At 42.1% G+C, this 27,526-nt stretch overlaps 1 protein-coding gene across 18 annotated transcripts in view; it reads left to right on the top strand.

Annotated features, from left to right (window-relative positions):
• Syne1 (spectrin repeat containing nuclear envelope protein 1) overlaps positions 1–27,526 on the top strand; it is a 454,318-nt gene that overhangs the window by 159,489 nt on the left and 267,303 nt on the right. For all 18 annotated transcript variants that reach the window (XM_040728331.1, XM_040728319.1, XM_040728318.1 and 15 more), the window contains 11 exons: positions 2,715–2,875; positions 4,737–4,887; positions 8,251–8,478; positions 9,988–10,086; positions 13,180–13,367; positions 13,733–13,856; positions 16,427–16,593; positions 19,331–19,484; positions 21,292–21,920; positions 24,307–24,486; positions 27,205–27,355. In XM_040728331.1, the coding sequence (XP_040584265.1) occupies positions 2,715–2,875; positions 4,737–4,887; positions 8,251–8,478; positions 9,988–10,086; positions 13,180–13,367; positions 13,733–13,856; positions 16,427–16,593; positions 19,331–19,484; positions 21,292–21,920; positions 24,307–24,486; positions 27,205–27,355 (2,232 nt within the window). The remainder of the gene's footprint in view (positions 1–2,714; positions 2,876–4,736; positions 4,888–8,250; positions 8,479–9,987; positions 10,087–13,179; positions 13,368–13,732; positions 13,857–16,426; positions 16,594–19,330; positions 19,485–21,291; positions 21,921–24,306; positions 24,487–27,204; positions 27,356–27,526) is intronic.

Genomic DNA, 27,526 nt, shown 5'->3' with positions numbered 1-27,526 from the left:
GTCTCCACTTTCGTAATTAGTCATTATTACACAACTAATCAATTCTTACTATTTACTCGTGACCCACTCTGTTCAGTACAGCATGAAACAAGAAAATGAGTGGGATTTATACCTTAAGAACAAAGATTTTCTTGACAGTGGGAAAGTATCAGTCCCCTGAGAGAGGTGTGGAGAGACCAATGATTTCTGGAGGGACCAATATTTATGACTCAGTAAGACTGGGAAAATCAGTGTTTGGAGCTGGAGGGTGTACAGACAGACGGTCCTGGATACAGAAATACCATTAGGTGTGGAAAAGCGCAAAAGTGATGACTCTGTAGGGCAGTGTGAGGTAAAGGGGTGTTAACTTGGAAGGCTGGGCAAAGTTCCAACTCTGAAACCCTGAGTGTGACTCTCCTGGCAACACAGAGCTGGCTCGTCTGGGGGTTCTGAAGATCACACAGCGATCGATGTGCCTCAGGGGAGGGAGTATCTAAGCAGACACAGAAATCAAATAGAAAGGGCGACAGACCGAGGTGCCGTGTACAGTTGCTTTCAGACCTCGCTACGTGCTGCAGGTGGGATTGACACTTAGGGCTCTCTTTGACGTTTGTGTTCTCTTATTCTACTGGACAACACTTATTCTAGTTGACAAACCTTGGGTGGTTGTGCGAATGGGACTTTAGCTTCTTCCATGTCCTGCTGTGTGATATGTACACACGGCAAGGTTGAGTTAAATGTCCCAACAGACGTGACCTGGCATGGAAGCGAATGTGGGGAGAGATGGGGTTGAGGTTGCCTGACTACCAAAGAGCAGAGCCTGGTTTCAGTTGTAACTCTACCTGATGAGAGCCAACTCTTTCCTGATGCCTCCCATGGCCATTCGTATATCAGATCCTCTGGACTCTGGTGACAACACTTTACAACATCATTCTATTTTTGTTTCATTTTGTTTTTACCAATCCTCTTTTGCTATTTGAAGTCCTCCATATTATAATTTCCCATGGATAGTTCAAGCAAAATATTATATAAACAAAAAATACAAGCATCTCCAAACATTGCCTTCTCCGTGGCTCTGAAAAACAAGGGGGTGAAATCAATCACAGTGGTGGACACTTTTGATTGCATTCGAGGAATTACACTGAGATTCATGGTCTTCAAAAATGGACCAGCAATGGCTTGGGAGCTCACAGGTGGTTGGGAGAGATGCAATGCTATGCCATCACTAAGCATTATACTTGAGGATACTGTACTTCTCTGTGCCATTGGGACTCTCTGCCAATTTGTTTGAACCATGGGTGACTTCTCTGCAGCAACAATGATGCTCAAATGAGACTTGAGTGTTTCAAACAGGAAGCTATAATGATTCTATGATGTGATTTTTATCTTCTATGCTCTTATGACTTCAGGAATGATCCTTGTAAGTACACTCTGCTTATATAGTATTCTGCAGTAATCTAGGGAGATGCTCTGTGTGGAAGGCTGCCTTTTACAAATATTTATATAGCAATTCTGCACTGACTAGTTAAAAAAAGGGAAGTTGATGAATATTTAAACCTCTTGTCAGATTTTCTTGCATGGGAAGAAATAAGACATTCGTTTTCTCCACTCAAGGTTATCCCTAAGGTTTATGTTTTCTAATTTAATATTCAACACTATTTACCTGACAAGATTCAGATAGTACCTAGGAGGCAGCAGTGCCTCATACAAATTAAAACTTTTGGATTAAAATCGCTCAGAGCTGCTGAAAATGAGCAGGTGGAATTAACCAGCTTCCATCCGTATGAAAGACGTAAAGATGATAATTGGTACCTGTCAGCGGAAGGCACTTAAAAGTGAATCTGCTGGTGGATGCTGAGTTCCCTTCCAGAAGAAAATGTGATTACGTACATTTCACATGCACACAAAAGAGCCTGGAAAGTAATTCACCAAAGAGGGGAAACAAGTGATTCAGAGTCATAGTACAGGTTTTGACTCATTCAAAACTCAACTTTGCCGGGAGTGGGGCTGCAGCTCAGTTGGAAGAGTCGACCTGGCACACAGGAAGCTCCGGACTGGAGTGCTCGCTGGGTAAATCTAGGGTAGTGCTGTATGCCTAGGTAGAGGCAGGAGGATCAGTGCAGTAGCAAGTTTGTGTTTGTGACCTGCTTGCTGTGCATGAGCTTCTGTCTCAAATGCAAAGCAGAAGACCCGAGCTCCTTTCCCGCAGCTTGTATGTGAATATAAATAAAATAAGACTCCCTAGCATTAAAAACAGACTTATTACTTATCAGGGAAATAACCTCTTTCTCCAAGGGAAAAATACACAAGAAAGATCACTGATCCTCGGTGTTAGATAAGATATCCCTCTAATTAGATAAACAAGTCTTTCTGTCAGTAGCCTAGAGATCTACTGTCCCTAAGTTCAAAGAACCAGTAGCTAACTCCTGGTTGTTTTGTGAAGTAGATGATTGTAAACGAACATATCTGAGGATAATTTAACATATGTAAGTATCTCAGAATTCAGAATGATAGGCCCAAATCATGAAAGTGGAAAACCAATTCTACAAGAGTTAGAGGAAACATTTAAGCAAAGCTTCTAAATAACCTATGTGAGTCTACCCCACGATATGACCATGTCTTGGTGCACCTCTGCAGAGTGCTCAGTCGGCTTGAATGCAGCATCCAAGAGTTTAAAATGTTCACCTAACAACTCTGCCATCTTTGTTTTTTGTTTGTTTATTTTGTTTTTCTAGGAGTTTTCTAAGAAGACAGAAGGCATTGCCACCCAGGCTGAGAACCTTGTCAAGGAAGCCTCAGAGATACCACTGGGGCCCAGGAATAAACACATGCTTCAGCGTCAGGCCAAGTCCATCAAGGAGCAGGTCAAAAAGCTCGAAGACACTCTTGAGGAAGAGTACGTGCTTCACAACTTCTAAACTCTCCTCTCTGGGATAGCATCCCATGTGGTCTCTCCCGTGTCTCCTATTCCAGTCTTTCAAAAATCTCCAGGTGTCTGTATGTTTCCACCTGTCTTGAGGAAGCAGCTCACAATTCAAAAGAAAATGGTTCTCAGCCCAGGACCTGGTACCCACAATAACGAAAGTATACAAGCGATGTGGTGTTTACATCTTGAACTGGTATATTCATCACTAAGCCATATCTATTCATTTCTGTGGCCTTCATATAATGCAAAGGCAATCTTAAAAATCCACATTTCCTTTTTTACTATTTTATTCTAGTGCCACCCGTTAGAAGAGGAGAAATTCTGATAATACAGATTCTAGGCGTAAGCACACATCATGTAGAAGAAACATCTCAAACCCAAAGTTCACTACGTGTCCATAGTGCCTCAGAATTCAGATTACCATGGATTTATATATCCCCTTCCAGAAGTTCCTGCAAAACTCTGTCTTGATTTTAAACATTTAATATTTATATGAAAAGAGGAAATGATCTTGTGTCCCTGTGATATCCTTCTACAGAGTTTGGACATAAGCTTTTCATGTCAAGGTCAATATTCTCTAAAGTAATGTCAATAGCATCTTTATTTAGTGACACATTGACTAATAGTTCATGACTCTCAAGAAACAAGACTGTAAGCACAGGAAGGGTTTCAGAACGCGAAAACTGTTTCTAGTACTCTTGAGGCCTTGCATTGAACATTTTATATTTGCCTAATCTTTAAATTTTGATCAATATTTTATTTGAACTGACTTCAAACATTGACAACTTTATATTTGATAAACTCTACCAAAGTTTTTAAGCAGCAAATCTGAGACTATATTAGAAAATAAGCTTCTTCTAAAAGGATTATAACACCCATCTGAAGCTAAAACCTGCACTATAAGAAAGATTGCATTTGCATTTCTTAACACTGTTAATTGCATTAGGCATACACAGGGTTTAGACTTGAGACTGTAATGCTATTGAATTTGACAATCAATTGATGCCATATTTGTTCTTGGTATCAAGTGCCTTTTGTAATCAGGTATACTCTGTTACTTTTCCTCACCCAAGAACATCAGTTAGTTTAGTGCTAAAGTGTTAATTTCCTAGTTTCTTTCTAAATTGAAAGCCATATTCACCTGGTTACGTATCCAGAGCTAGGACCAACTGCAATTCTCCAGTTGAAATATGATTCATCAGACTTACCACACAGAGAGCCAATGTTGCCTGTAAATCATTAGGGAAAGTCTTTTGGAGACAAAAGACTGTAGTAGACCTGTGACTTGAAGACAATATTATGGGTTATAAACCAAAGGCTTCGCTGAGCTAATGACAGCAGGTGCTGCCCTGCACGTGATTAGACCACGGTTCTATCTTGACTCGCGAACATGTACTTTACCAAAGTATTTCAGCATAAAGTGTCCCAGTAGCACCCCTCCCCAAAGTAAAGGCATCACGTCAAACTACCCAACCCCAAAAGCTGTTCTGAGACAGTTCCCTACTCTTAAATTCTGAGGGCAGCTGTTTCTATGCAGAGCTGGACAGTGTGGGCTCACGCCCTTTGGAGCCAGCAGGAAACTGCGTTCAACCCGCTCACAATGTAGCATGTATACTGACTCCTCCAGTGTCCGATCTCAGAAGAGACGGGAAGGTTGAGCTCAGGTAGGCAGCTCAGATCGTGTACATAGGCCTTTTCTGCCCAAATAGCTCCTGCTTTGAAAGAAACACAACTATCCCCCAAAATCTTTCACCTGGTGACGTATAGGAAAAAAATGTCTTGCTATTCTTTATGGAAATACTGCTTTTTAACTTAATTTGGTTAATTTTAGTATTAAAACCATGGAAATGGTGAAAACCAAGTGGGATCATTTTGGCAGTAATTTTGAGACCCTGTCCATCTGGATAACTGAGAAAGAAAAGGAGCTCAATGCCTTGGAAACTTCTGCGTCTGCCTTGGACGTGCAGATCAGCCAAATCAAGGTGACCTGCACACACGTTTTGCTTACAATCTCTCTTCCTTTAAGAACACCTCTCTTACATTTGTGTCACCAAAAGCTCTTTGATCCCAGGACAGATTTTCCTTTCTTCCATAGCTCTTTTAAGTTAAACTCATGCCAAGCTAAGAGGTAATGATTGATGATACTTCATAAATGAAATTGTGTATTAATACTGTCTGACTTACAGATTCAAAGTCAACATTGTGTGCAATATCATTAAACTATTTTTTATGGTTGCATTATTCTTTTCCTTGATTTTTGGTTTGATGCCCATGGAATGCCCTGTTCACACATTTATACAACATGAAATGTATTCATCATCTACAACTAACTACCCTTTGTAAGAACTATTCCAAATGTCAGACTCAAGTAGTAGCTGTGTTAGCCAGGCATGGTGGTACATTTCTGTAACTCAAATCACAAGGTAAGGGTGGGGAGATTGCCACAAGTTCAAGGTCAGCCTGATTTGCCTATCGAGTTCCAGGCCCCTCTGGGATACATAGTGAGACCCTGTCTCAAAAAGCCAAAACAAGCCACTCTCCACCTATCCAAAATGCACTAGTGGCATTTACCTTTACTAACCAGAAGGGGGAGCCTGAGAGATTTCTTTCTATAGAAAAAGCCATTAGACATGTTTTATGGTTTTCGTTGATGATCTTGCTGCCTGGACAGTCATTCTGATGAGTTAGCTTTCCAGCTGCCAAAAGAACTAGTTATACAAGTCATCACTGATCACTCCAGTAGAGCAGCTAAAAAATATGGACTGAAATCATGAGATTATTGAAACATGAGATTGGAGTGATCATCCTTTGCTTAATAATATATATATACATATATATATAATATGTTTTTAATATCTATATGCATACATATAATATGTTTTTGAATATACATATATAATATGTTCTTTGAGAATTTTCTACATGTGTACGATGTATTTTGATCGTCTCTACCAGCTGCTCTCCCTTCTGACTCCTTCCAGAACCCCCACCATGTCCTCCTTCAGAATTCTATGTCCCCTTTTAAATACACATTCTCTGTTTTATACAACTTCATACCACATGGGGTCAGACTCACCCGCTTCCTTCTGCTGTCTCTACTCATTCCTTTTGAAATGGAGAACCCCCTGCCACTGAATAATAATGCAATAAATGCCACGGGAGGAGACCTTCCCCACTGTGACTCAGAACAAGTGACGCCATGGGCAGGGTGGGAGGGTGAGAGTATGCAGTTGACACAGCTCCTGCTCGCCAGGCAGCCTGTGCAACTGCAGACCCACAGGATGCAGCAAACACAGCCTGCTGTCGTCTTCTGTCCCGTCCTGGAAAACAGATGCCAAGCCCTGAAATAAAATTCACAAAGTATTTTAACTCTGTAGCAAAAAGCTGTCATTCAGTCATTTTCACCAAATTCTAAGAAAAAGAAAATGCCACACTTAAATTGTTTGGCCTGGAAACTTCTTCCAGGGATTAAAAAACACTTTATGGCCTACTTTATTCTTTTCAGGAATTCCTTTACCGTGATATTTAGTCTTATCACGGCAATTCTGAATTATAAAAGGGATCAAATGTCATATGATCCCTCAAAAAATTAGAAATGTTTAATTATTAAATATAGTCAGTTGTAGATTTTCTTGCCATCAAACTGGAAATACATTTTGATACATCCAAAATGGCACTTCAAAAATTACCTGAAATACATTAAGCATATGTGAATAGCAAAAAAAGATATGTGTCAGCAGAAGCAACAACAGAGTAGAACCCAAAAGACTGACTTAGAAGGTTCAAATTCTAATTTCCAAGGGATGGTTTGAGTAATTAAACTATTCAGAAAGATTAAAAATATATTCACAATATCCTTTCACCTTAACTCAAGCTTGCCATTAAAATTAATGGAACATTTGCATGGCTATAAAGACAATCTAGCCCACTGTTGTTCATAATTGTATATTTTTCCAAGTCAATACTAACAAATTTTCTTGGCTCAGTTTTCATCTTATCTCTGATAGGATTCACACACACACACACACACACACACACACACACACACGCACGCACGCACGCACGCACACACACACACACACACATACACAACCTCACAATGCAATTCCCATGGCTTGTGTTCACAAATCTGTTGGTGACATGAACGGGGCTGAGAACTCATAATTTTGTTCTTAAATAAGATTCTTTCTGTTATGTGCTATGATTATATAGACAAATTATTAAGGAATATTAGACAACATACATTTTGAACCTTTGAGTATATTTTTCAAAAAGGATCTAATAAAATAGCAAAAGGAACAGAGACTATTTATGCTCAGATAACAAATATGTGCCAGGAACTCTGCTGTAGTCATGCATATGAAAAAAAATGAAAATTAAAAGATCATGCCAAACAGACTTTAAGGTGACATGAGCTCTTTCCAGTTGTCTCATCTCAACACAAGTCACAATTTTATCTTTTCTAGGGTATCTATATTTTACATTTAGTATTTTCATATTATTTTGATTTGCACCCCTCCTTAGAGCAATTAGAGCAATGACTTGCATCTTCTTGTGTTTTTGAGACCTCCCTCCCTCCACCATGGCTCACACAAATGTGTCCTGAGTCGCTCTCAGTTCTTTTCCTGCTTTGGGTAATATTACATAAAGTGTCTTGTCTATGCCAGATTAAACAGATGACATGTACACATTATTTTTCTGTAGAGTATCTAGCCAAGGAAGAAAGCAGGTCCTATGAGAATTTGTCAGATATTAAAATTCTTGGACCAAGTATGTCTGGTCCCTGGTGATGGAGGCTAAATATACTGATGAGTTATATAGTGGGAAGCCACTGGCCTAAGGAACACATGATCAGTTGTCAAAGGCTGTTTTCAGGTGCGAGTGGACAGGGTTTAGTAAATACAGCATACTCAGTTATATTTGGAAAAGTTACACACATGCAAATATAAATGTTTTGGTAAGCTCCTAGAACACACAGCTTTCCAAGATCAGTTGACCTTTAATAGTTGGTTGATGAGTAAACCACACATTCATTCCTCTGTCTTCAGAGACACTGTGAGAGAGCTCCAGGATAGCTTCTTGCTTATTGCATCACGAGAAGTAGCAGTTTCTCTGTCTTCTCCATCCAGCCAACACAGCCACCATTGCTATGCAGTGTGCATGTGTTTCTATGCATCTGTCCTCCCCAAATGCGATCAGGAAGCGGGTGGCATTTGTTTGCAGCTGCTTGCCCCTGACCTGAGTATGTTTAGATGTCAGTTAAGCACGCTGTCCTGGTAGGCGCTACTGCTGGGGTGTCATTCGTGAAGGCTCACACTGACGTTTTCTCTTGTTTTAAATGTTAGGTCACAATCCAGGAAACGGAAAGTAAAATCGACAGCATTGTAGGGTTAGAAGAAGCAGCTCAGTCCTTTGCCCAGTTTGTCACCGCTGGAGAGTCTGCTCGCATCAAAGCCAAGCTGACACAAATAAGAAGATACTGGGAGGAGCTCCGAGAGCATGCGCGGGGCCTGGAAGGGACGATCCTGGGGCGTTTATCACAGCAGCAAAAGTTTGAAGAGAGTCTGGTAAAGGTAGGAAGTGCTCCATGCATGCCAAAGTTATATTTTCAGTATATGGAAATGCAGTAAACATTCCAGGAAGAGAGCAATAAAGAAAGATCACACACTAACAACCCAACAAGTGGTTTTTAACTACATTCAGAAGTCTTTATATGGCACTCGGGATATACAAGTGTCATTATACATTGTGTTCAGGTTAAGCCTTAGTACTTGTTCTTTCCAATAAGATGCAATGATTTTAGATTTTATTTTTTTAATTAACTTATTTTTTACATTCCAATCCCAGTTCCCCCTCCCTCTTCTCCTCCTACTCCCTCACTCCTCACCTCCTCCCGTCTGCTCCATGGAGAGGGTAAGGCCTCCCCTAGGAAGTCTACTAAGTCTGTTTTATCATCTAGTTGAGGTAGATGCAGCTCTCCACCCCCACACCCCTGTGTCTAGGCTGGGCAAGGTATCTCTCCATATAAAATGGGTTCCACTAAGTCAGTTTGTGCATTAGAGTTAGATCTTGGACTCACCGCCAGTGGCCTCATACATTGTCCCAGCCACACCTTTGTCACCTATATTAAGGGAGTCGAGTTTGGTCTTATGCAGGTTCCCCATTTGTCAGACCTGAGTCAGTGATCTCTCCCTAGCTCAGGTCAGCTGGTTCTGTGGGTTTCCCCATCATGGTCTTGGGCTTCAGGGTTCTCTCTTTCTCCAGTCGGTATAGTTGGAGGCTGTGGCTCCGTTGACTGCTCCTTCAGGCACAAGTAGAGCAGAGCTTCCAGTGAACGCTCCTCCTGGTGGAAGCGGGCCAGTGCTCAGGTGGCCACTCCTTGAGGTGCAGGTGGGACTACAGTTCCTGTGGACGCTCCTCCCATTAGCGGTGTGGACCGGGCTGAGTCCATGAAGTATCGGGGTATCTCCCACAGAGATATGGTAGTGGATGCTGGCTGGGACACAGGTGCTCTTTCCCAGAGGAACGGTTTGCAATAGTTTCCAGAAGCTACTGCTGGAAGCCGCTGTTGTTGCTTCACCTGGTGATCACTCCTCGATCCAGGGCCTCCCTCTGACACTGCTCCCAGTTCTCAGGCTCTCTTGATGCTGCTCCAGGCCTGAAGTTTGGGACTTCCTCTGATGCTTCTTCCAGGCTGGGATTCGGGCGTCTCACTGATGCTGCTTCCTAACTCTGATGCTACTTCTGGTTCTGAGGCTCCTGGCTCCCTTGACACTTCTTCTGGGCCAGGATTCAGGTCTCTCACTAAAGCTGCTCAGGGCCTGCAGCTCGGGCCTCCCTCTGATGCTGTTTCAGGGCTGGGATTCAGGCCTCTCGCTGGCCCTGCTCAAGGCCTGTAGCTCGAACTTACCACTCAATTTTAGATTTTATTAAAACACCTTTTTTAAAAAATGAAATACTCAAAAAGAAAAGAGGAAAATGCAATACTCATCCACAACAGAAAGGCTGCTGTGTCCTTGATAACCTCCTCTGACTTGTTACGTATGTTAAATTATTTTTATGTCCCACCAATTTTTTTTTAGATCCGTCAATCTGTGTCTGAATTTGCAGAGAGGCTGGCCGATCCTATTAAAATATGTTCCTCAGTTGCAGAGACATACAAAGTTCTCCAAGAGCATATGGTGAGAATGTACCACCACATTTTTTCATATTTATCCACTCAAAAATTTGGTGATTCCTACTTGAAAAGAAAACAGTAAACATCGTGAGAGTTAAAACTGGAAATATTCTATGCTAGTTGAGGAGTTAAATGGTTCAAATATAATCATTTCTTACAACAAGACATCTGAGTATGCAAATTAATTCCCATATATATGTATATGTATATATACATATATATATATATTTAAAGCACTTGTATGTCAGTACCTGTTGGATCCTAAGCACCCAAGGGAAATCAAGGAAGTCACAATGGCCTTCTGTAATGCTCAAGAGGCAGACACAGGATGGCAGGGGCAGGACGGCTGGCTGGATGAGTCCAAGCCTTGAAAGCTCCAGGTAGAAGAGATCCTGCCTCAATTAACAAAACGGGAAGTGATTGAGAAAGACACCCAACCTCAAATTTGAGTTTCTGCATGTGTGGACCCTCACATGCAAACGCACACTCACATACCACATACACCACACACCCACAGATATACGTGGCGTGTAAATGTGCCTATGTATGTATGTATATGTAGATATATGTCTTTTCTCATCAGAATATGGCCTATTTTCAGATTAACTCTATAATGAATCCCGTTCCTCCTCTTCACCATTTTATGGACAAGAAAAGATAGCAGACTTTAGGCACTAACCGGTCACGTTTCGATGTGAGAGAATCTGTCCTCCCTAAAAGACCCCTGAGAACTGGCCTTTTGACCTGGCTACATAACTCTTGGCCACTGTCAGTCTTCAGTGAGACAACTACCAGCCTTAGAAGAATGTGGGGAAAGGTGGAAAAGTAGAGAATTGTCCACAAAGAAACACTAACAGGAAACTCTCTACTTTATGAATATACCTGCATCATGCTTGTCTCCATTACGGAGGAAGGGAACTGAAGGGACGAAAAGGAATGACCAGCAAACACACATCTGGAATGGATGGCAGGGTCTACAGTGCTTGAACACGTTCAGCAAGAAAGCTTTTGTTGTTTATATATATATTCAATTCAAAAGAGAGAGAAGTAGGAAAATCCAATTTGATAAAATTTTGGTTGGCTTAACAAAACATTAAAATTTGACTCCTTTAACATTCAGCTAATGTTGGAATACCAGAAAAGATAGCATTCTGGTTTTCCAATATTTAGATTTTAGAAGAAAACATTTAGAAGCAAGTTATTATTCTTTCCTGAGTTTCTAATAAGAAAATAGAAAACAAATTTAAAATATCTCAGTATTTTCATGAAGATTAATTCCCAAATATCTTAACTCTATTTTTTATTTTTATTTATTTTTTAAATTAGATTTATTTATTATGTATACAGCGTCTGTTTGTATGCCTGCATGCCAGAAGAGGGCGCCAGATCTCATTACAGATAATTGTGAGCCACCATGTGATTGCTGGGAAATGAACTCAGGTCCTCTGGAAGAACACCCAGTGCTCTTAATCTCTGAGACATCTCTTAACTCTATTTTTTAATTATGTGTATATATGTGTATGGGGAGGTAGCCATATCTAAGTGCAGTACCTGTGGAGACCAGAGAGGGCATCAGAGTCCCTGGAACTAGAATTATAGGTGCTGGTGAGCTAGCTGCTCAATGTGAGTCAGCCTAGTAAAGTACTCAGCCTCAAAGACTAAATTAACACATGCAATGCACATAGTCTAACTCCTACTATATTTCTTTATCATTGTCATCATCATCATCATCATCATCCCTGACTCCAAAACTCACATCTATGAATCTTTGCATATCCAGAGACAAAATAGCACCTTAAATGTGGTTCTTATAAGAGAAGACTAGGATTTTAAAAGCGTCATATATTCAGAATATAATTAATAATTTTCACAAGCAAAATCTAACTTTGAGTTGTTCAAATGTACAGCCTTGTATTCTTTTTTTCCAATGTGTCACGCCTAAGACATGATCTTGCCCTGAACATAGATTTCATAATTTAAAGAAAAATTAAAATTACTTTTAGCTATTTCTTACCAGGAGTAGTGTAGAGGTCAGAGGACAACTTACTAAAATCAGTTCTCTCTTTCTACCATGTGGGTCAGGGGCATCAAAGTCAGTCATCCGGCTTGATAGCAAGTACTTTTACCCACTGAGATATCTCACAGGGACATAGTGTGGGAAGTCCATCCCCCTTCAGATTTCTGCATGCTGGAAGCAACTTTCTCGGCACATTTGTTATGTCTTGCTGTCAACCATGGCAGGACGCCCTTCACTTGTTGGACTCTATGGCTGCCTTTCCGGCTGAAAGAAAAGACTTCGTTGTGATGGATCTCACTAAAACGTGGGCCTCATTGTTCATGTCATGATGTTGTTGCTGTCCAGCTGTCTCCCTCAGCCACAGTTCTGACTTCTGGAATTTCAGTTGCCTGAGGTCAACCACAGGTTAAAGACACGAAAGAAGTCTAGAAATAAGTACCTTATAGCTTTTGAATAGCTTCCATTGCTCTGGAAAAGACCTGGCAGGTTGAATGTATATCACATAGGGAATTTACTAGGCTGATTCACATGATGCACACTAGGTAGACAAGCATGTACCCTGGAGTGGCTGAGAACCTGGTAACTGTTTGGTCCACAGGACTATTTGAAGTTCTAATCAGGCATTGGAGGTCTGGAGGATGCCTGAAGAGCCACCATCTTCCTTATTGGAAGGCAAAGGATGAGGGAGTAGCAACCACAGAGTATTCTCAATGATAAAGGATGGAGGTAGAAAGGCAAAATGAGACATCTTTTCCCTCAGACTTCCTTATATCAGGAGTGCTCCTGGAGGACTAATCTCCCAGGAAATATCCTCATAGATGCGTCTCTTAGTTGATTCCAGATCCGATCTAGTTGGCAACCAGTACTAACCATCCCAATTACAGGAAATAACTAACAATAGTTCTGTCTGAGTTTATGTAGTTAGTCACTTGCCATTCTTAGTTTTTAACTTAAACTTGACCTGGGTCTAGAGAAAGCATACGGTGCCTAGGTGTCTGCATTTATAGTTACTGTAAATCATTTTGGCCCACAACTCTTGTGAACTAGGAAGCTCCTGTGTTTCCTCTGCTCTCTCCTCAGGATCTCTGCCAGGCCCTAGAGTCTCTGAACAGCACGGTCACTGCTTTCTCAGCCAGTGCCCAGAAGGTGGTCAACAGAGAGTCCTGCACGCAGGAGGCTGCGGCCCTACAGCAGCAGTATGAAGGGACACTACACAAGGCCAAAGAGAGACAGAAGGCCCTGGAGGACCTGCTGGCCCACTGGCAGAGGTCAGCAGTGCTACCTCTTGGCTTGCTCTAAATGGTGGATAGGAGAGTCCAGACGAGCTCTTCTCCAAGTGGTGGGAAATAATCACCCTGGATCTAAGATGAGTGAACTTGGATGTCTGCTAGCCACTGAGACATAGACCTGAGAGTAAGAGGAAGTGTATATATCTCTGAATATTGCACAGATGTGAGCGAGAGTGTGAGGATTAGCATGAACATAAGTGAGGTTAGTCCCTTTGGGATGCAGGGATAACACAGCCGATGTGCATCATCTCTAACACTTCATGTTGGACATGCTGACCTAGAGATTTTGTCTCCTAGTGCGATCGTCTTGAATGAAGACGTGGCTTTTTTTTCTCTTTCTTTAGACTGGAGAAGGGACTGTCACCCTTTCTGACCTGGTTAGAGCGATGTGAAGCCATAGCCAGTTCACCGGAAAAAGACATTTCTGCAGACAGAGTCAAAATAGAGAGTGAACTCCAGTTAATACAGGCAAGTTCAAGCAGGGCGATGATGGGAATGGAATGGTCTTGTGTGGTTGCATTTTAAATGTATTAATTAAATATCCAAGTCCCTTAAGCATCTTGAAAGAACCATTTGACATCAAGATGTACTGAACCAAAGAAGCCACTTCTGTAGTAAGCTTTCTTTTGAGCCACCAACCAGCTCCCAAATCATGACATGGAAACGCATTATTGGTCATGGATGCTTGGCCTTATTCCCATTTCTTGCTAGCTATTATAACTTAACCTGTTTCTCTTTGTCTATGATTTGCCTTGGGGCTTTTTTTAACCTTTCTTTCCTTCTGTATATCTTACTTTTATTGCTTTTCATGTCTGCCTGGCTGGCAGCTGCCTGGCTTCTGGCCCTGGGCATGTCCCTCTGTTTCTCCCCCATTCTCTCCTCTCTCTAGCCTAGATTTCTCCACCTATTTATTTTCTCTTTCCACCAGTCCTGCCTATCCCTCTACCCCTGGATATTAGACCAATCAGGTGCCTTAAGCAAGCAAGGTTAACCAAATGTAGCACATCATTTCATAAATAAACACAGCACAAACAAATGTAACCCATCTTCACATCGTTAACAAAGGCAGCAGAAATAAATGTAACACACATTCACACGGTTAAGGTAATAATTGAAAGCATAAACAAATGTAAGGCATCTTTGCTTAGTTAAAATAATATTCCATAGCACACTCCTGACTCACAGACAGGGTAACAATGAGACTCTGTGGTGACTTGTGTCCATGGTGTCTTTGAAAACCTTGCAATGAAATGTGTAGCACCTGAATATAATTGACATTCCAGGAGGAGAATGGGACAAGTCAGAAATGTATAGATGGGAGAGGAATTGGCAGCAAATATAATTGCTCCACTTTTGAACACAGGTGATTTTTTAAAAAAAAAGTTTTTGTAAACAAAAAAGAGTAGAATGTAAAAAGAAATGAAGAGTCATTGTTATATTCAATAAAGACAGAAAGAAAAAGAAAAAACAAAGCAAAGTCCTAATAGGAAGAGAGAAAGACAATGTGATGTAAAATATCCTTGAGAAGCCAGTATTCTAAACCTAAATTTAAAATAAACATTTTCATTATCGAAGCTGCAAACAGTATTACCGATTTGGGGGTAATAGTAATGTGTTTGGAGGATAATGTCTGGGCCAGAAAAGTCAGCAGGCAAAATTGCTTCTGAAAAGAGATTTATTGTACAACAGATTCATAGCTTGACTTTCCTCGTCATTCTTTAGTGCAACCAGCAAAAGAAGGGTAGACCTGGTGGTTTTACGTTTTTCCTAAAGTCCAGCTGAGGTGTCTGTGGTGTCTGAACCCATTGCCTGTCTCCCGTTTCTTTCCTCCCTGACTTTGGAAGGGTGCCATGCCTCTTGGCCTTTCCCACTCCAGCTTACGAAGCTTGAATGCTCGTCATCTCCCCAAAAGACACTTTCCAGAAAGCCTAAGGGTGAAGTGGCCTACAGCTCAGTTCGACCCTTTTACAAGTGAGGAAAGGTGGTTCCAGAAGGAAGCCGTGGCTCCCATCCCTAAAAACAAAAGCACAGATCCACTCCCCACTTTGGTGATGCCTGTGTTTATCTCATTGTTAATTCTTCCATTTGTTCAATGAAGAAAAAAAATATTGACTGGGTGCTTGCTGTGAGCCAGGTGCCACACCAAATACTGAAGCCACACAAATGAACAAGTAAGTGTCGGGCAGTGAGAAGACTAGGAGAGCTCCCAGGCCTCCGTCACAGGGTCTGAACAATGCAGTGTCAGCCAAGTCTCTCCTCAACTGTGGCCTGACGAAAGTGTGCTCACCTCTGACCTTGCTTCCCAGGCCTTCTCTCTCCTGCATCCTTGCTAGCCTTGAGTCCAGTACCTGCTGAGGGTCTTCCGTGTCATCTTGGGAGGGTACTCCTTCCTTTCCTGCCTCTGAAGTTTTGTTCCCATCCGGTGTGGGGCCTCACAGGGAAGCTAAAGAGGTCTCTTGATGAGTGTTTACTATGTGCTGTGTCATCTCACTTGGGATCTTTGTAGTTACTGCCAACTGTCATCATCTTTGGTTTTTCTCATTAGCAAGAGCCAAATGTTTTCATGGCCTCAGAGCACCTGAGAAGAGTTCTTTACCTAATCATCAAAAATAAAAATAAAGCAGTTGTATTGCATACAAATAAAATGAACACCCCTTAAGTTCTTCAGTTATTACTAGTAAAGTCTCCAACACACAGCAACATCATATTTCCAGTGCCTGGGATGGCATCTTGACGTAAGCTAGAAGCATGAAGTGGTGATCTCTTCTGCAATAGATTTTCCTTAATTCTCTGTCTACTCAGTTTCCTTATTGTGAGAGAAACTCAGAGCTTCCAAATGTACCTAACTGATTACTCAGACACTGAAAAACCCCATATGCCTCAATATCATCTTTAAAGATGTGTTAAAGTTGACCAGGAGCCAATGATAAACCAGGTGAAAACTCTCTACAGCCTGTTGTATGGTGTAAAGCCAGCCTCAGGGAGCCCTCTTGGTCAGCCCTGGTAGAGTGAGGCCTGTCTTGCATTCCATCCTTCAGGCTCTACAAACTGAAGTTGAGTCCCAGGCCTCCCACTACAGCAACCTCCTGCAGCTGAAGGCAGCCCTGTTCACAGCAGCCTCCGAAGACGATGTGGCGATGATGAAGCTTCAGCTGGAACAGCTGGATGAGCGCTGGCGCGCCATGCCACCGATGATCAGCAAAAGGTTGGTTCTTCACAAAAGGGCCTCGAATGATGCGTGTGTGCCTGCAAGGGTGAACCCTGTGTTTTGTTCAATTTTATTGAATGTGGCTGATTGAGGAAGCTTATGAAAGAGATGAAAACTACTCTGTCTGTCATGTCGGAATCCAGGATGTCTTCAGAAGTGACATTGCTGGTGAGCCTGAACTCAAAGCACTGATCTTACAAAGGGCCAAATGATGTTTGAACCCAACTCAAAAAACATTGCATACAGGAGGTTGCTGTTGTTTGCATTGTTTACTGTATTTGGGATAAAATACTTAATAGTTTGCCTCATGTGTTATTTATTTAACAACCAGAAGTGGTTTTGCACACAACCACTCCTCTCTCTCACTCTAATATACACATTTGGAGGAACAAAGTAAAATGATGTTGCATTAAATGGAGGTGAAAATAGATTAAATCTTAATTAACTTGAGGATTAATATCTGGCATATGGATCTTTCTCATTGAAAGCGTGTCTGTGATTGGTATTGCTTATCAATGGTTGTATTGTCAGCTCAATGGCTGCACCTGAATCTACTGCTGTTTCAGCTACTGACTGAGGCTCTGCAATCAATGTCCAGCTGCTCACGGGACACAGACGGCCCGCCAGGACCGCCCCTGCCTCTGCAGCCAAATGCAGTTTTTAACTGAGTTTCTGTCATTCTTTTTACTGATAAAGACTCTGGAGTCAGATATTGCAGTGAAACCTGCAAGCTCAGAGAGGCTGAGAAGCGACTGCTGACCTTCCTCCTCAGCCAGTCACCCCGGCAAAAGAGCATCTATCTCTATTGTGGTCCCAAACCAGAAAACACCACCAAACTCAAAATCCCTCCTTACTGCTTCCTTTGTGTTTATCTGTTTTCTGTATTCCTTCTAACTTTCTATGGCTACTCCCTGACAACTAGTTTCAGGTTCTGCCTCCTGATCCAAGGTTTTATTTAATTAACATAAACTCGGGGCTCACGGTGTGATCAAATATCCAGAAACCATCAAGCTGCATCGTCTTTAACCAGTGAGCCAGCAAGCAGCATTCCTCCATGGTGTCTGCTTCAATTGCCCTGACTTCCCTCAGGGGTGGAGTGTGACCTGGAAGTGTGAGCTGAAATAAACCCTTACTTTTCCTATGTTTGCTCATCATAGCGTTTTATCACATGAAGTATATATTATGGAACAGGAAACAACTTGAACTCCTGGCATGTGTAGCTTGTACTTTCAATGCCTTCCTACGCTTGTATCCTTTACTTCACTGACAAGGTAACCCTCAGCTAGCTTTCTTATATAGGCCAGGATCACCTGCCTAAGAATGGTGCTACCCACAGTAGACCCTCCCAAGTCAATTAACAATCACATTAAAGGTAACTAGAATATAAAGACAGTATGTAGATAAACTCTGAATGTACACTACTGTAATGTGTGTTAGTATTTGAGGGTTACTGTTTTTAATTCCAGTTGGGGATTCTGATCTCAGTAACCTATTATTAATCAAGTAATTAATTCACTTACTTTATAAGTTGCTTGGTCTCTGAAAATACAACAAGCCTCTGTTTCAATTCTGTAGCTAGCAAAACAAACGAAGTTCTTGTATTTGGGGAGTGGAAGAGGGGCAAGACTGGGTTGGAGGAGATGAATGGATCATTAAACAAATGAATGAAACAGTCTGTTTTGTTTCTGGTGATAAATACCAATAAGGCAACAAAATAAGACAGCGTAGCACTTCAGACACATCTTAAGGGGTATATTGAAGCAGAATAATGCTGCTCTGGGGACCCACACACAGCAGAGGGAGCAAATGGGCAAGGACTGTAAGGCAGTAATGAATGGACATGGACAAAAGAGATTGGTGGGAGTGGAGGCAGGCTTCATCAGCTGATCCCAGAGAAAGAGATCAGGCGTCATGAACTCTGAGGGGTTTGTCTTCCTAGATCTAGCAGAAAGTGGTATGAAAACGTAACAGGAATTCTCTAATCCAATAAATCGTGTCTGACTGTCGCCTTGAATGTAGGCAGTGGGGAGGTATGGGAACAGCGAGGCTGCCGGTTTAGGGTGCTTCTAGAAACTAGGCAAGAGCAGAAGGGACTAGACTGGAGGCAGACGGGATAGGGCACAGGGAGAGATGCCACTCTGCATGTGGTGCTGATGTTGCAGAGCTCGGGTGTGGTGTGGTGCTGATGTTGCAGAGCTCGGGTGTGGTGTGGTGCTGATGTTGCAGAGCTCGGTGTGGTGTGGTGCTGATGTTGCTGCAGAGCTCGGGTGTGGTGTGGTGCTGATGCTGCAGAGCTCGGGTGTGGTGTGGTGCTGATGTTGCAGAGCTCGGGTGTGGTGTGGTGCTGATGTTGTTGCAGAGCTCGGGTGTGGTGTGGTGCTGATGTTGTTGCAGAGCTCGGGTGTGGTGTGGTGCTGATGTTGTTGCAGAGCTCGGGTGTGGTGTGGTGCTGATGTTGTTGCAGAGCTCGGGTGTGGTGTGGTGCTGATGCTGCAGAGCTCGGGTGTGGTGGTGAAGCACAGAGGAGCAGGAACACCCACCAGAGTGGACGTTGCTTCCCCAAGATCAGGAAAACTATGAGAAAGACAGGGCTCGGGGGTTTGAATATCACCAGAGGTCTGGCTTGTCTCCGTATAACTGTTTTACTTTACTCAGGGGGCAAAGCCCTTTCCCAAAGTATAGCAGGAACCATTCTGTTCACAGCCAGCCTTTCAATACCTGTCTCTCCCCACAGGACACACTTCCTCCAGGCGGTGCTGGCTGAACATCAACACTTTGATGAGCTGCTGTTTTCCTTCTCCGTCTGGATTAAGCAGTTTCTCAGTGAATTACAAAAGACTTCAGAGATAAGTTTACTGGACCACCAAGTGGCTCTCACTAGGCACAAGGTAAACTGGCTAAACCTCTCAAGACCGAAAACATGTATTCAGGAGAGAGGGGCCTTGAATTCAAAGGGATGACACACTTACGTGGCAACACATACGTGGCAACAAGTTAGCTTTTTTGCTTGTATGGAAAAATGGCTTAATAACTGAACTTATGGACCCAGCCACTGTGTTGGGCAGGTAGATTAAGCAGATAAAAATCACTTCAGGTAACATAGGTGGGTAACTCAAAACAAAATGACAACACAAACAACAACAAAAACTGTCCTTTGTAGCATAAAATGTTAAGAATTTCCATTTTGGGGTTTTCTATTTTGTTTTGGTCCAAAACCAAAGACTGCTATAAATTTCAGTGTTTAAACTGCTCATTTTTTCTGAATTAACTCCTTAGTATGAAAATGATTCCAAATTAATGAATTACTGATAATTCCCTTATTTATAAGCTATGAATAGTATCTATTGTGGTGCTATTAATATTCAAAATCAGATATTGATCAGATATTGAGATGTTAGAGTTTCTATATAAAATCCATTTGACAATTGCTGCATGTTTATTCTTTGCTGGCTGCACATGCCCCCTCTAAGAAAGGAAAAGCAAACCTTCCAATCATCAGGACAGGGGACAGTTTTGCAGCTGATGGGAGGCTCAAGTTGGAAGCCCATGACACTGCGCACAAAGAGACAGCCAGAGAGGCAGTGTTTCCGGACTAGCAGTGCTTCCCAGGCATGGCTTCCCAGGTTCTCCACTGACCCAAACCAGAGGATTTCAAAAGACTGACTTCACAAAGGCGCAGAGTATGATGTACATGGGCAAGCTTTCCAGAGGATAATCTCTAAGTACAGAGGAGGCCAGAGGTCTGGAGCGAGAAGAAGTGGTTTAATTGTCAAGCTGGGGACTATCTAAAGCTACCATGGTTAAGATTAAAATAAGCAATGGTCTCTCTATGGTGGGAGATTTGGTGACAATCTTCTGTTGGACCTTAAACATGGTGTGTTGTGAGCTGGTCAAAATCCTACACTAAAATAAAGCATAGATCTGATTGGAGAGTAACTAAAGCAGAGTTGTGTTCTATATGGCATGCATAGACGAGCAAAACGAAAACACTTATGAATGTTTCTGAAAGCTTTGCTATAGACAAGTTAAAAATATTTTATTTTATTATTTTTAATTGTGTATGTGTGTGTGTGTGTGTGTGTGTGTGTATGTGTGAATACAGCTGTCCACAGAGGGCTGAAGAGGCCATTGACTCTATTGAAGATGGAATCCCAGACAGCTGTGAGCCTTCTGAGATGGCACGGATCCCTTTTAACCACTGAGATGTCTCTGCAGCACCCTGTGGATGAATTCTAACTGCTAAGCTAAAGAATGAGGAAAGGGTTCAATCAGTAAAACTAAAACGCCATGCAAGTTGAAGGGCCAGAGTTTTCTCTCCAGCGCTTATGTAAAAATTCAGACATGGTCGTGTGTGCCCAGAGTCCTAGTTCCAGGAGGCAGTGACAACATGATTCTTGAGGCTTCCTAACCAGCCAGCATCACCCAATCAGACACCTTAAAGTTCAAGAGACCATAAAGGGGAGAGCAGTTGAGGAAGATACCCAACGTTGACCTCTAGTCTCCACATGCATACACACATGCAAGCCAAGACACACATGAATAAGTACTCACACATCTACACAGAGATATAAATAAATAACAAACACGTGGTAGGCTATCCATGGCGTGTACTATCTACCTTGAGATAGCAAAGCCTGTTGTTTAAATGGAATAGCTGTAGCGAGTCTGGGAATCAGAGGTTCTCTTCCCTTCCAGGACCACGCTGCAGAAATCGAGAAGAAGAGGGGAGAAGCAGAGAGTCTGCAAGGTCACTTGGCAAAGTTGCGGTCCCTGGGCAGAGCCGAGGACTTTCACCCGCTCCAGATCAAGGCTGACGACTGCTTCCAGCTCTTTGAGGAGGCCAACCAGGTAGTGGAGAGGCGGAAGCTGGCTCTGACACAGCTCGCGGAATTCCTCCAGAGCCATGCATCCGCGTCCACTCTCCTTCACCAGCTCAGACAAACGGTGGAAGCCACCAAAAGCATGAGCAAGAAGCAGTCAGACTCCCTAAAGAAAGACCTTAGTGACGCTATTCAAGATGTGAAAGCATTAGAATCCAGCGCCATCAGTCTCGATGGCGTCCTGACCAAAGCCCAATACCACCTGAAAAGCGGGAGCACCCAGCAAAGAACATCCTGCAGAGCCACCGCTGAGCAGCTTTCTTTAGAGGTGGAGAGGGTTCAGAACCTTCTGGGAACCAAGCAGGGAGAGGCAGATGCCCTGGCAGTGTTGAAAAGGGCTTTCCACGAGCAGAAAGAGGAGCTGCTGAGAAGCATTGAAGACATTGAGGAGAGGACCGACAAGGAGCGCTTAAAAGAGCCCACGCGCCAGGCTCTGCAGCACAGGTCAGAAACCTGGTGGATGTCGCTCTCTTCTGCTTGGTTTGTTCTGAAACTTGTTTTCCTACAAGGAGTTAATCGTGCCCTGTGTGGGCAACTTTCTCTCCTTACTGTCTCTGTCTGTCTTTCTGTGTCATCTCCCCCCTTCCCTTGAAGGTAAATGTGACACTTGGGAATTGTTAAAATGTCTTTGTTTTCCTTAAGGATCTTCCTACGGACAGTGTATGTATGGACACTCTGAGACCTTACCTACATGAGGTCCATACATCCTATTATCTATTGGTTTTTTCTTTGTTTTCATTTTTATATTTATTTTATTTTGGGGGGTTGTTTTATTTTGTTTTGTTTTTCAAGGCAGGGTTTTTCTGTGTATCTTTGGCTTTCCTGGAAATCCCTCTGTAGACCAGGCTGGCCTCAAACTCACAGAGCTCTTTCTGCCTCTGCCTCCCGAGTGCTGGGATTATAGGCGTGTGCCACCACTGCCTGCCCATCTACTGCAAGCAGTTTCTTACTGTCAAGAATGCAGGCTGAGGTTTAGCAGTTGGGGGGGGGGTTCTGAGCTCTTCCATGAAGCCACACAACGACCCACAGCTCTTATTCCAGCCCCAGGGGGTCTGACACTCTCTTCTAACCTTTCTGGTCACTAGACATACACATAGTACAATAGGTATGTGCAAGTGCTTACCCATGGACATACATTAAGAGTAAGTCATTATAAAAATTAAGCAGTTGGGGCAGAGAGTCATATAAATCTGCAGTTTTGATATGCAAGGGTTGGCAAATTCCTCCCTGCAGACACAGGCTAGCTGTGCTTCAGGAAGGACTGGGGCGAGCTCATTGTTTCAGAGGAGAAGGCGAGTGGCAGAGGAGAGGAAGAGGGGGAAATGGTTCTCCCTTGCAATGAGCAGTTTAGCAGAGAGGCAGCCGGCCCTCTGAGGTCCCTGTTCATTCATGCAAAGTGACATCAGTCAGCTTGGCCAAGTGACTCTCCACAACTGCCCTTTAACTCCTTGCCTGGAGCGAAGCAGGAGGCAGACAGGAGGGTTTGAGCGAAGCTGGGGCTTTTCCCGGAGTGTTCAGTGGAGAAGTAAGTTTGTAAATGTAGAAGTGATTTTCATCTGTGACTGTAGACTCCAGTGCAGTCTTCTTTTACTTCATGAATAAAACCCTGTCCCTGTTCAAGAGCTTGAGAGTAGTCCCTGGCTTTGAAGGCAGGGAAACTTTGAGTGCCCTTTGCACCAATGTCCGTAGTTGACAAGGATCATTGTCTCTGCCAAGATCACAGTCGCTCATCCCGTTCTAATCACAACCAGACGGGAAGCCAAGACAGGAATGTGTGTTACATTAGAACTACAGGAGGCCACTTCTATCATCTGATGTGATATCGGATAAGTTTAACAATAAACCAAAAAGAAAGGCTAAGATTTGAGGAGGTTAAATTTCCAAGAAAAGAGGCATGGAGCTGCTTCCTGTAGTTCATCCTGGAAGCTACCAGCAGCATTGGGAATGCAAGACAGTGTTAACCCTCGCTGGCCAGTTCCAGCCAAGTAGATGGGGTGTCCTCAAGCTTTTGGAGACGAAAGCCCAAACCAGGCTCAAAAGTCCTGTCAACTTCTCTAATCCACTCAAAAGCATGCTCTGACCCAGGTTACAATAAATTTCTGGATTTACCCAGTCTCGGATATATGGAAGCCTCCCTGCAATGCTTACTGTAGGCACCTCGCGTCTACATTTGCAAGGTACAGAGAATGGGGACATCTCCCTGCAGCCACTTTGGGAATAGATTCATATTATACACTATAGTACAACACCAAAGTGCACTAATGGGTACGTGGCCTCCTGTAGGGTCACAAATTACAGAGGCACAAATGATTATATATTAGGGGACACAAAATCAGGATTGTTTTCTCATAGTAATCTTGTATTGAAGGAGGTAATGTAGGTTTTAATAGTAGATATTTTTCATAAAACTTTGGTAGAGCTCTTTTGATTTTAAATGAAACAACTGTAATACCGATATATAATTATTTATGTGACCTGGATCCCCAGAGCTCAGAAAGATTTCCTATGATGACTTTGCAAAAAGATTCACCTCCTTGACCTATAAAGCTAACCTTCTTTGAGAACCCTTCTACCACCAAAAAGAGAAGATAAAAGTTCAATAAAAATATTGAAAATAAACAGTAAGGGTGATTTTCAATATCTTTGGATATACAGTCATCTTGCAAACATATTTTTTAAAGTCTCTATTGGTTAATATGCATTAGTTTAATTGCTGTGTTGAGAGTTTTGCTGGCTGTGTTATTACGCGCTTTCTGAGCTCAAGTAGTTAGAGTAAGTCTTGGCTCCTGGTTTCAGTAGGTTGGCACTAAACTAGCATTTGAATTCACAGGTTGCGAGTATTCAACCAGCTAGAGGATGAGTTGAACTCCCATGAGCATGAGCTCCGTTGGCTGAAAGACAAAGCGACGCAAATCGCTCAGAAGGATATTGCTTTTGCTCCTGACGTAGATAGGGAGATAAACCGCTTAGAAGCTACCTGGGAGGACACTAAGAGATTAATTCATGAAAAGTAAGTCAGGGGCCTCGGGACCTTGTCTTAGTTTCCAACTCATTTTGTGACACTGTGAGTTACCTGCTGCTTTCTGAAGATGTGGTCAACAGTTATGGGTTGTTGTCACCGTAGGTATTCTAGACCCTGCTAGTCACATTAAAATTTAGCCCTTCAGAAGTGTGTCTGAAGTTGTTCTCTTGGTATGGCAAATGCATGTGAAGTTAATGTAAAAAAAATGATTTCCTAAAAGCAATAATTACCAGCCACTGTAAGATGCTACCATTAGAATTTTAAATTTGTTTTATTATCTGTAATGGAGTTAGTTGTATTTTAATTTGAAAGTACACATTTGGCTGTAAAGGTCCCCTTTTTTTCCCTAGGGAATTCTATGACAAATTCATTTAGTGGTCTCAGCTGTCAAGTTTCACAGTTATCAGTTCTAACAATAGAAAAACCCTCTCATGTCTCCCCTGAGTCCAACTCTCTCCCTTGCCCCAGTTCCTGGCGACCTTGGATCACTTTCTATCTGCTCTTTCATCTCTTCCCATAATTGCATGTAATGGATATGGCTGTGTGTGTGAATGTACTAGGCTCTTTTTTCTTTTTGAGGCACCAACCAGTTCCCAAATTATGATACAGAGACTTATTACTACTTTTGAGTGCTCGGCCTAACCTAGGCTCATTTTGGGCTAGCTCTTTTAGCTTAAACTAACCTGCTTCTTTCTCTTTATCTACTTTTTGCCTCCAGGTTTTTACCTTCTTCCTTCTGTATAACTTCCTTTCAAAGCTTCCCGAGTCTGGCCGGCTTCTGGCTGCCCGGCTTCTTGCCCCAGGCGCACCCCTCTCTTTCTCCTCATTCTAGTCTCCATCTTCTTCTCTTGTTCTCCTCCCTCATTCTAGATTTCTCCTGGTACTTATTCTCTCTGTCCACCAGCCCCACCTGGTTTTTTCTCTTGCCTAGCTATTGGCCATTCAGCTCTTTATTAGACCAATAAGATGCCTTAGGCAGACAAGGTGAAACAAATGCAATACACTTTTACATAACTAAATGCAGCACAAAGAAATGTAACATATCTTTACATCATTAACAATGGCAGCAAAAACAAATGGAACACACCTTCACACCATTAAACTAGTAGTATTCTGCACTATAAACAAATATAACATGTCTTTGAACATTTAATTTCTACAACATATGAATAATTCAGTTTTTAAAATATGTAGCTGTAAATTTCATTGAATGGAGGTACCACAGGCAATATAGTTACCCATTGATGGTCAGGCAGAGTCTTTCTGGTTTAAATCATTAATATTAAATATCTATGGAAATTCATATTTCTGATGGTTTTTACATCAGATTTTTTATCCCACTGGGTTTCTGGGTAAATGTATGCTTAGATATATAAAAAACTGACAAGTAATTTCAACAAAATATCTATTCCAGGGGGGTAAAACCTCCAGCAGGCAAACCTGGCTTCCCACACTTACTACTGTCAAGTTTCACATGCGCTTGCAAAGTCACCATTCTAAAACACATACAGCAGTGTCTCACATTTTTAATTTGTATTTGAATGGAGGTTGATGGCAATAGGTGTTCAGTTCTCTCTAGCTATCTGTATGTATCTTCAATTAAATATTTACTGAAATTGTTTGTTGTTGTTGAGGTCTTTCTTATATCTCCATAAGCCCAGACAGAATCTCTACATAATTTTATAGAAATTGACAAACAATTCTAACTTTTATATGTAAAAACAAATAACTAAGTAGCCTAATTTTTTGAGGAAATTGGGCTGGGCAGATGGCTCAATGGATAGTGTTTGCTACACAAGCATGAAGAACTGACTTCAAGCACCAGCCCAGCACCCAGATGAAGCTGAGTGTATGTTGCAGTCTCAGCACCAGGGAGGTGAAGACAGGAGGGTCCTGAGGCTTGCTAGAGAGCCAGTATAGATAAAATGGAGAGCTCCAGGTTCAGTAAGAGAGCCTGACTCAAAAAATAATGTAGAAATGGATTGAGAAAAATAGCCGATGTTGAAATCTGGCTCACACATATATACAAATACAAACAGGAACACACAGCTACATCTTTTTTTTAATTTTAAAAAGGAATTATAGGACTCGCATTATCTGGGTCACTGTGATATTTTAGCTGAAGAATAATGGAGCAGAGAACAAATAAGATGGAGAAATGTACTCACACACAATCAACTCATTTTTGACAATGTCACATGAGGGAGTTGATGGAGAGGACCTCTTCAACGGAGGATGCTGAAACTTTTGGTGACTCATTTGCATTTTAAAGAAGTGAGCCTCAGACCGCATTGTGTCTGTCACAAAGGCCTTTGATGGAAAATAGGGACTGGCTCGTGCAGTGACTGTAAGCATAGGTTCTTCTTTTAACCATGTCACACAAACATTGTTTCGTTTCGTTTCGTCTGCCACCTTCCTTCTACTTACAGCATCAAAAAGTAACTAAAACAGCATGGAAAAAACATTTTAAGGCTTAAAATATTTTGGATGACTCATGTAAAATTGAGTTGGAGAGCAGACTGGATTTAGAATTTAGCAGAATTAACTAATGGCAGTATTGATTTCAGTGGCAGAGAGCATGGTTCCCTCTTGGTGGCCACATCCATCTCTGAATGAATTTGTGCAATGATATATTAGATCTAATCCAAGAGAACTTGTTCCCCTGCCGGTGTGTGATAAGTAAGATATTTTCTTTAATCGTTGCAGCCAGGGCCAGTGCTGTGGACTGATTGACTTAATAAGAGAATATCAGAATTTGAAATCAGCCGTGTGTAAAGTTCTGGAAAATGCTGGCAATGTTATTGCCATGAGAGCTGCCGTGAAGGTCCAGGAGGACCTTAAGTGGGCTTTTTCCAAGGTAAAATGCAAGCACATTTATTTAAGCGGTCTTCAATGTTCATTTATGCATTTTACTCCTGAAGAAACTCTCTACCCACCTGTTGTTAGTTCATCTAGATGTGGATAATTCCTGTTAACAGTTCAACTTTTTTCTAAGAATACTAATATCCTAAAAAAAAATTTAATTCAA

Source organism: Mesocricetus auratus, unplaced genomic scaffold (assembly GCF_017639785.1).
Source record: "Mesocricetus auratus isolate SY011 unplaced genomic scaffold, BCM_Maur_2.0 Super-Scaffold_100018, whole genome shotgun sequence".
Taxonomy (NCBI): domain Eukaryota; kingdom Metazoa; phylum Chordata; class Mammalia; order Rodentia; family Cricetidae; genus Mesocricetus; species Mesocricetus auratus.
Note: the sequence above shows the minus strand (reverse complement) of the source record. Positions and strands in the feature narration are given on the sequence as shown.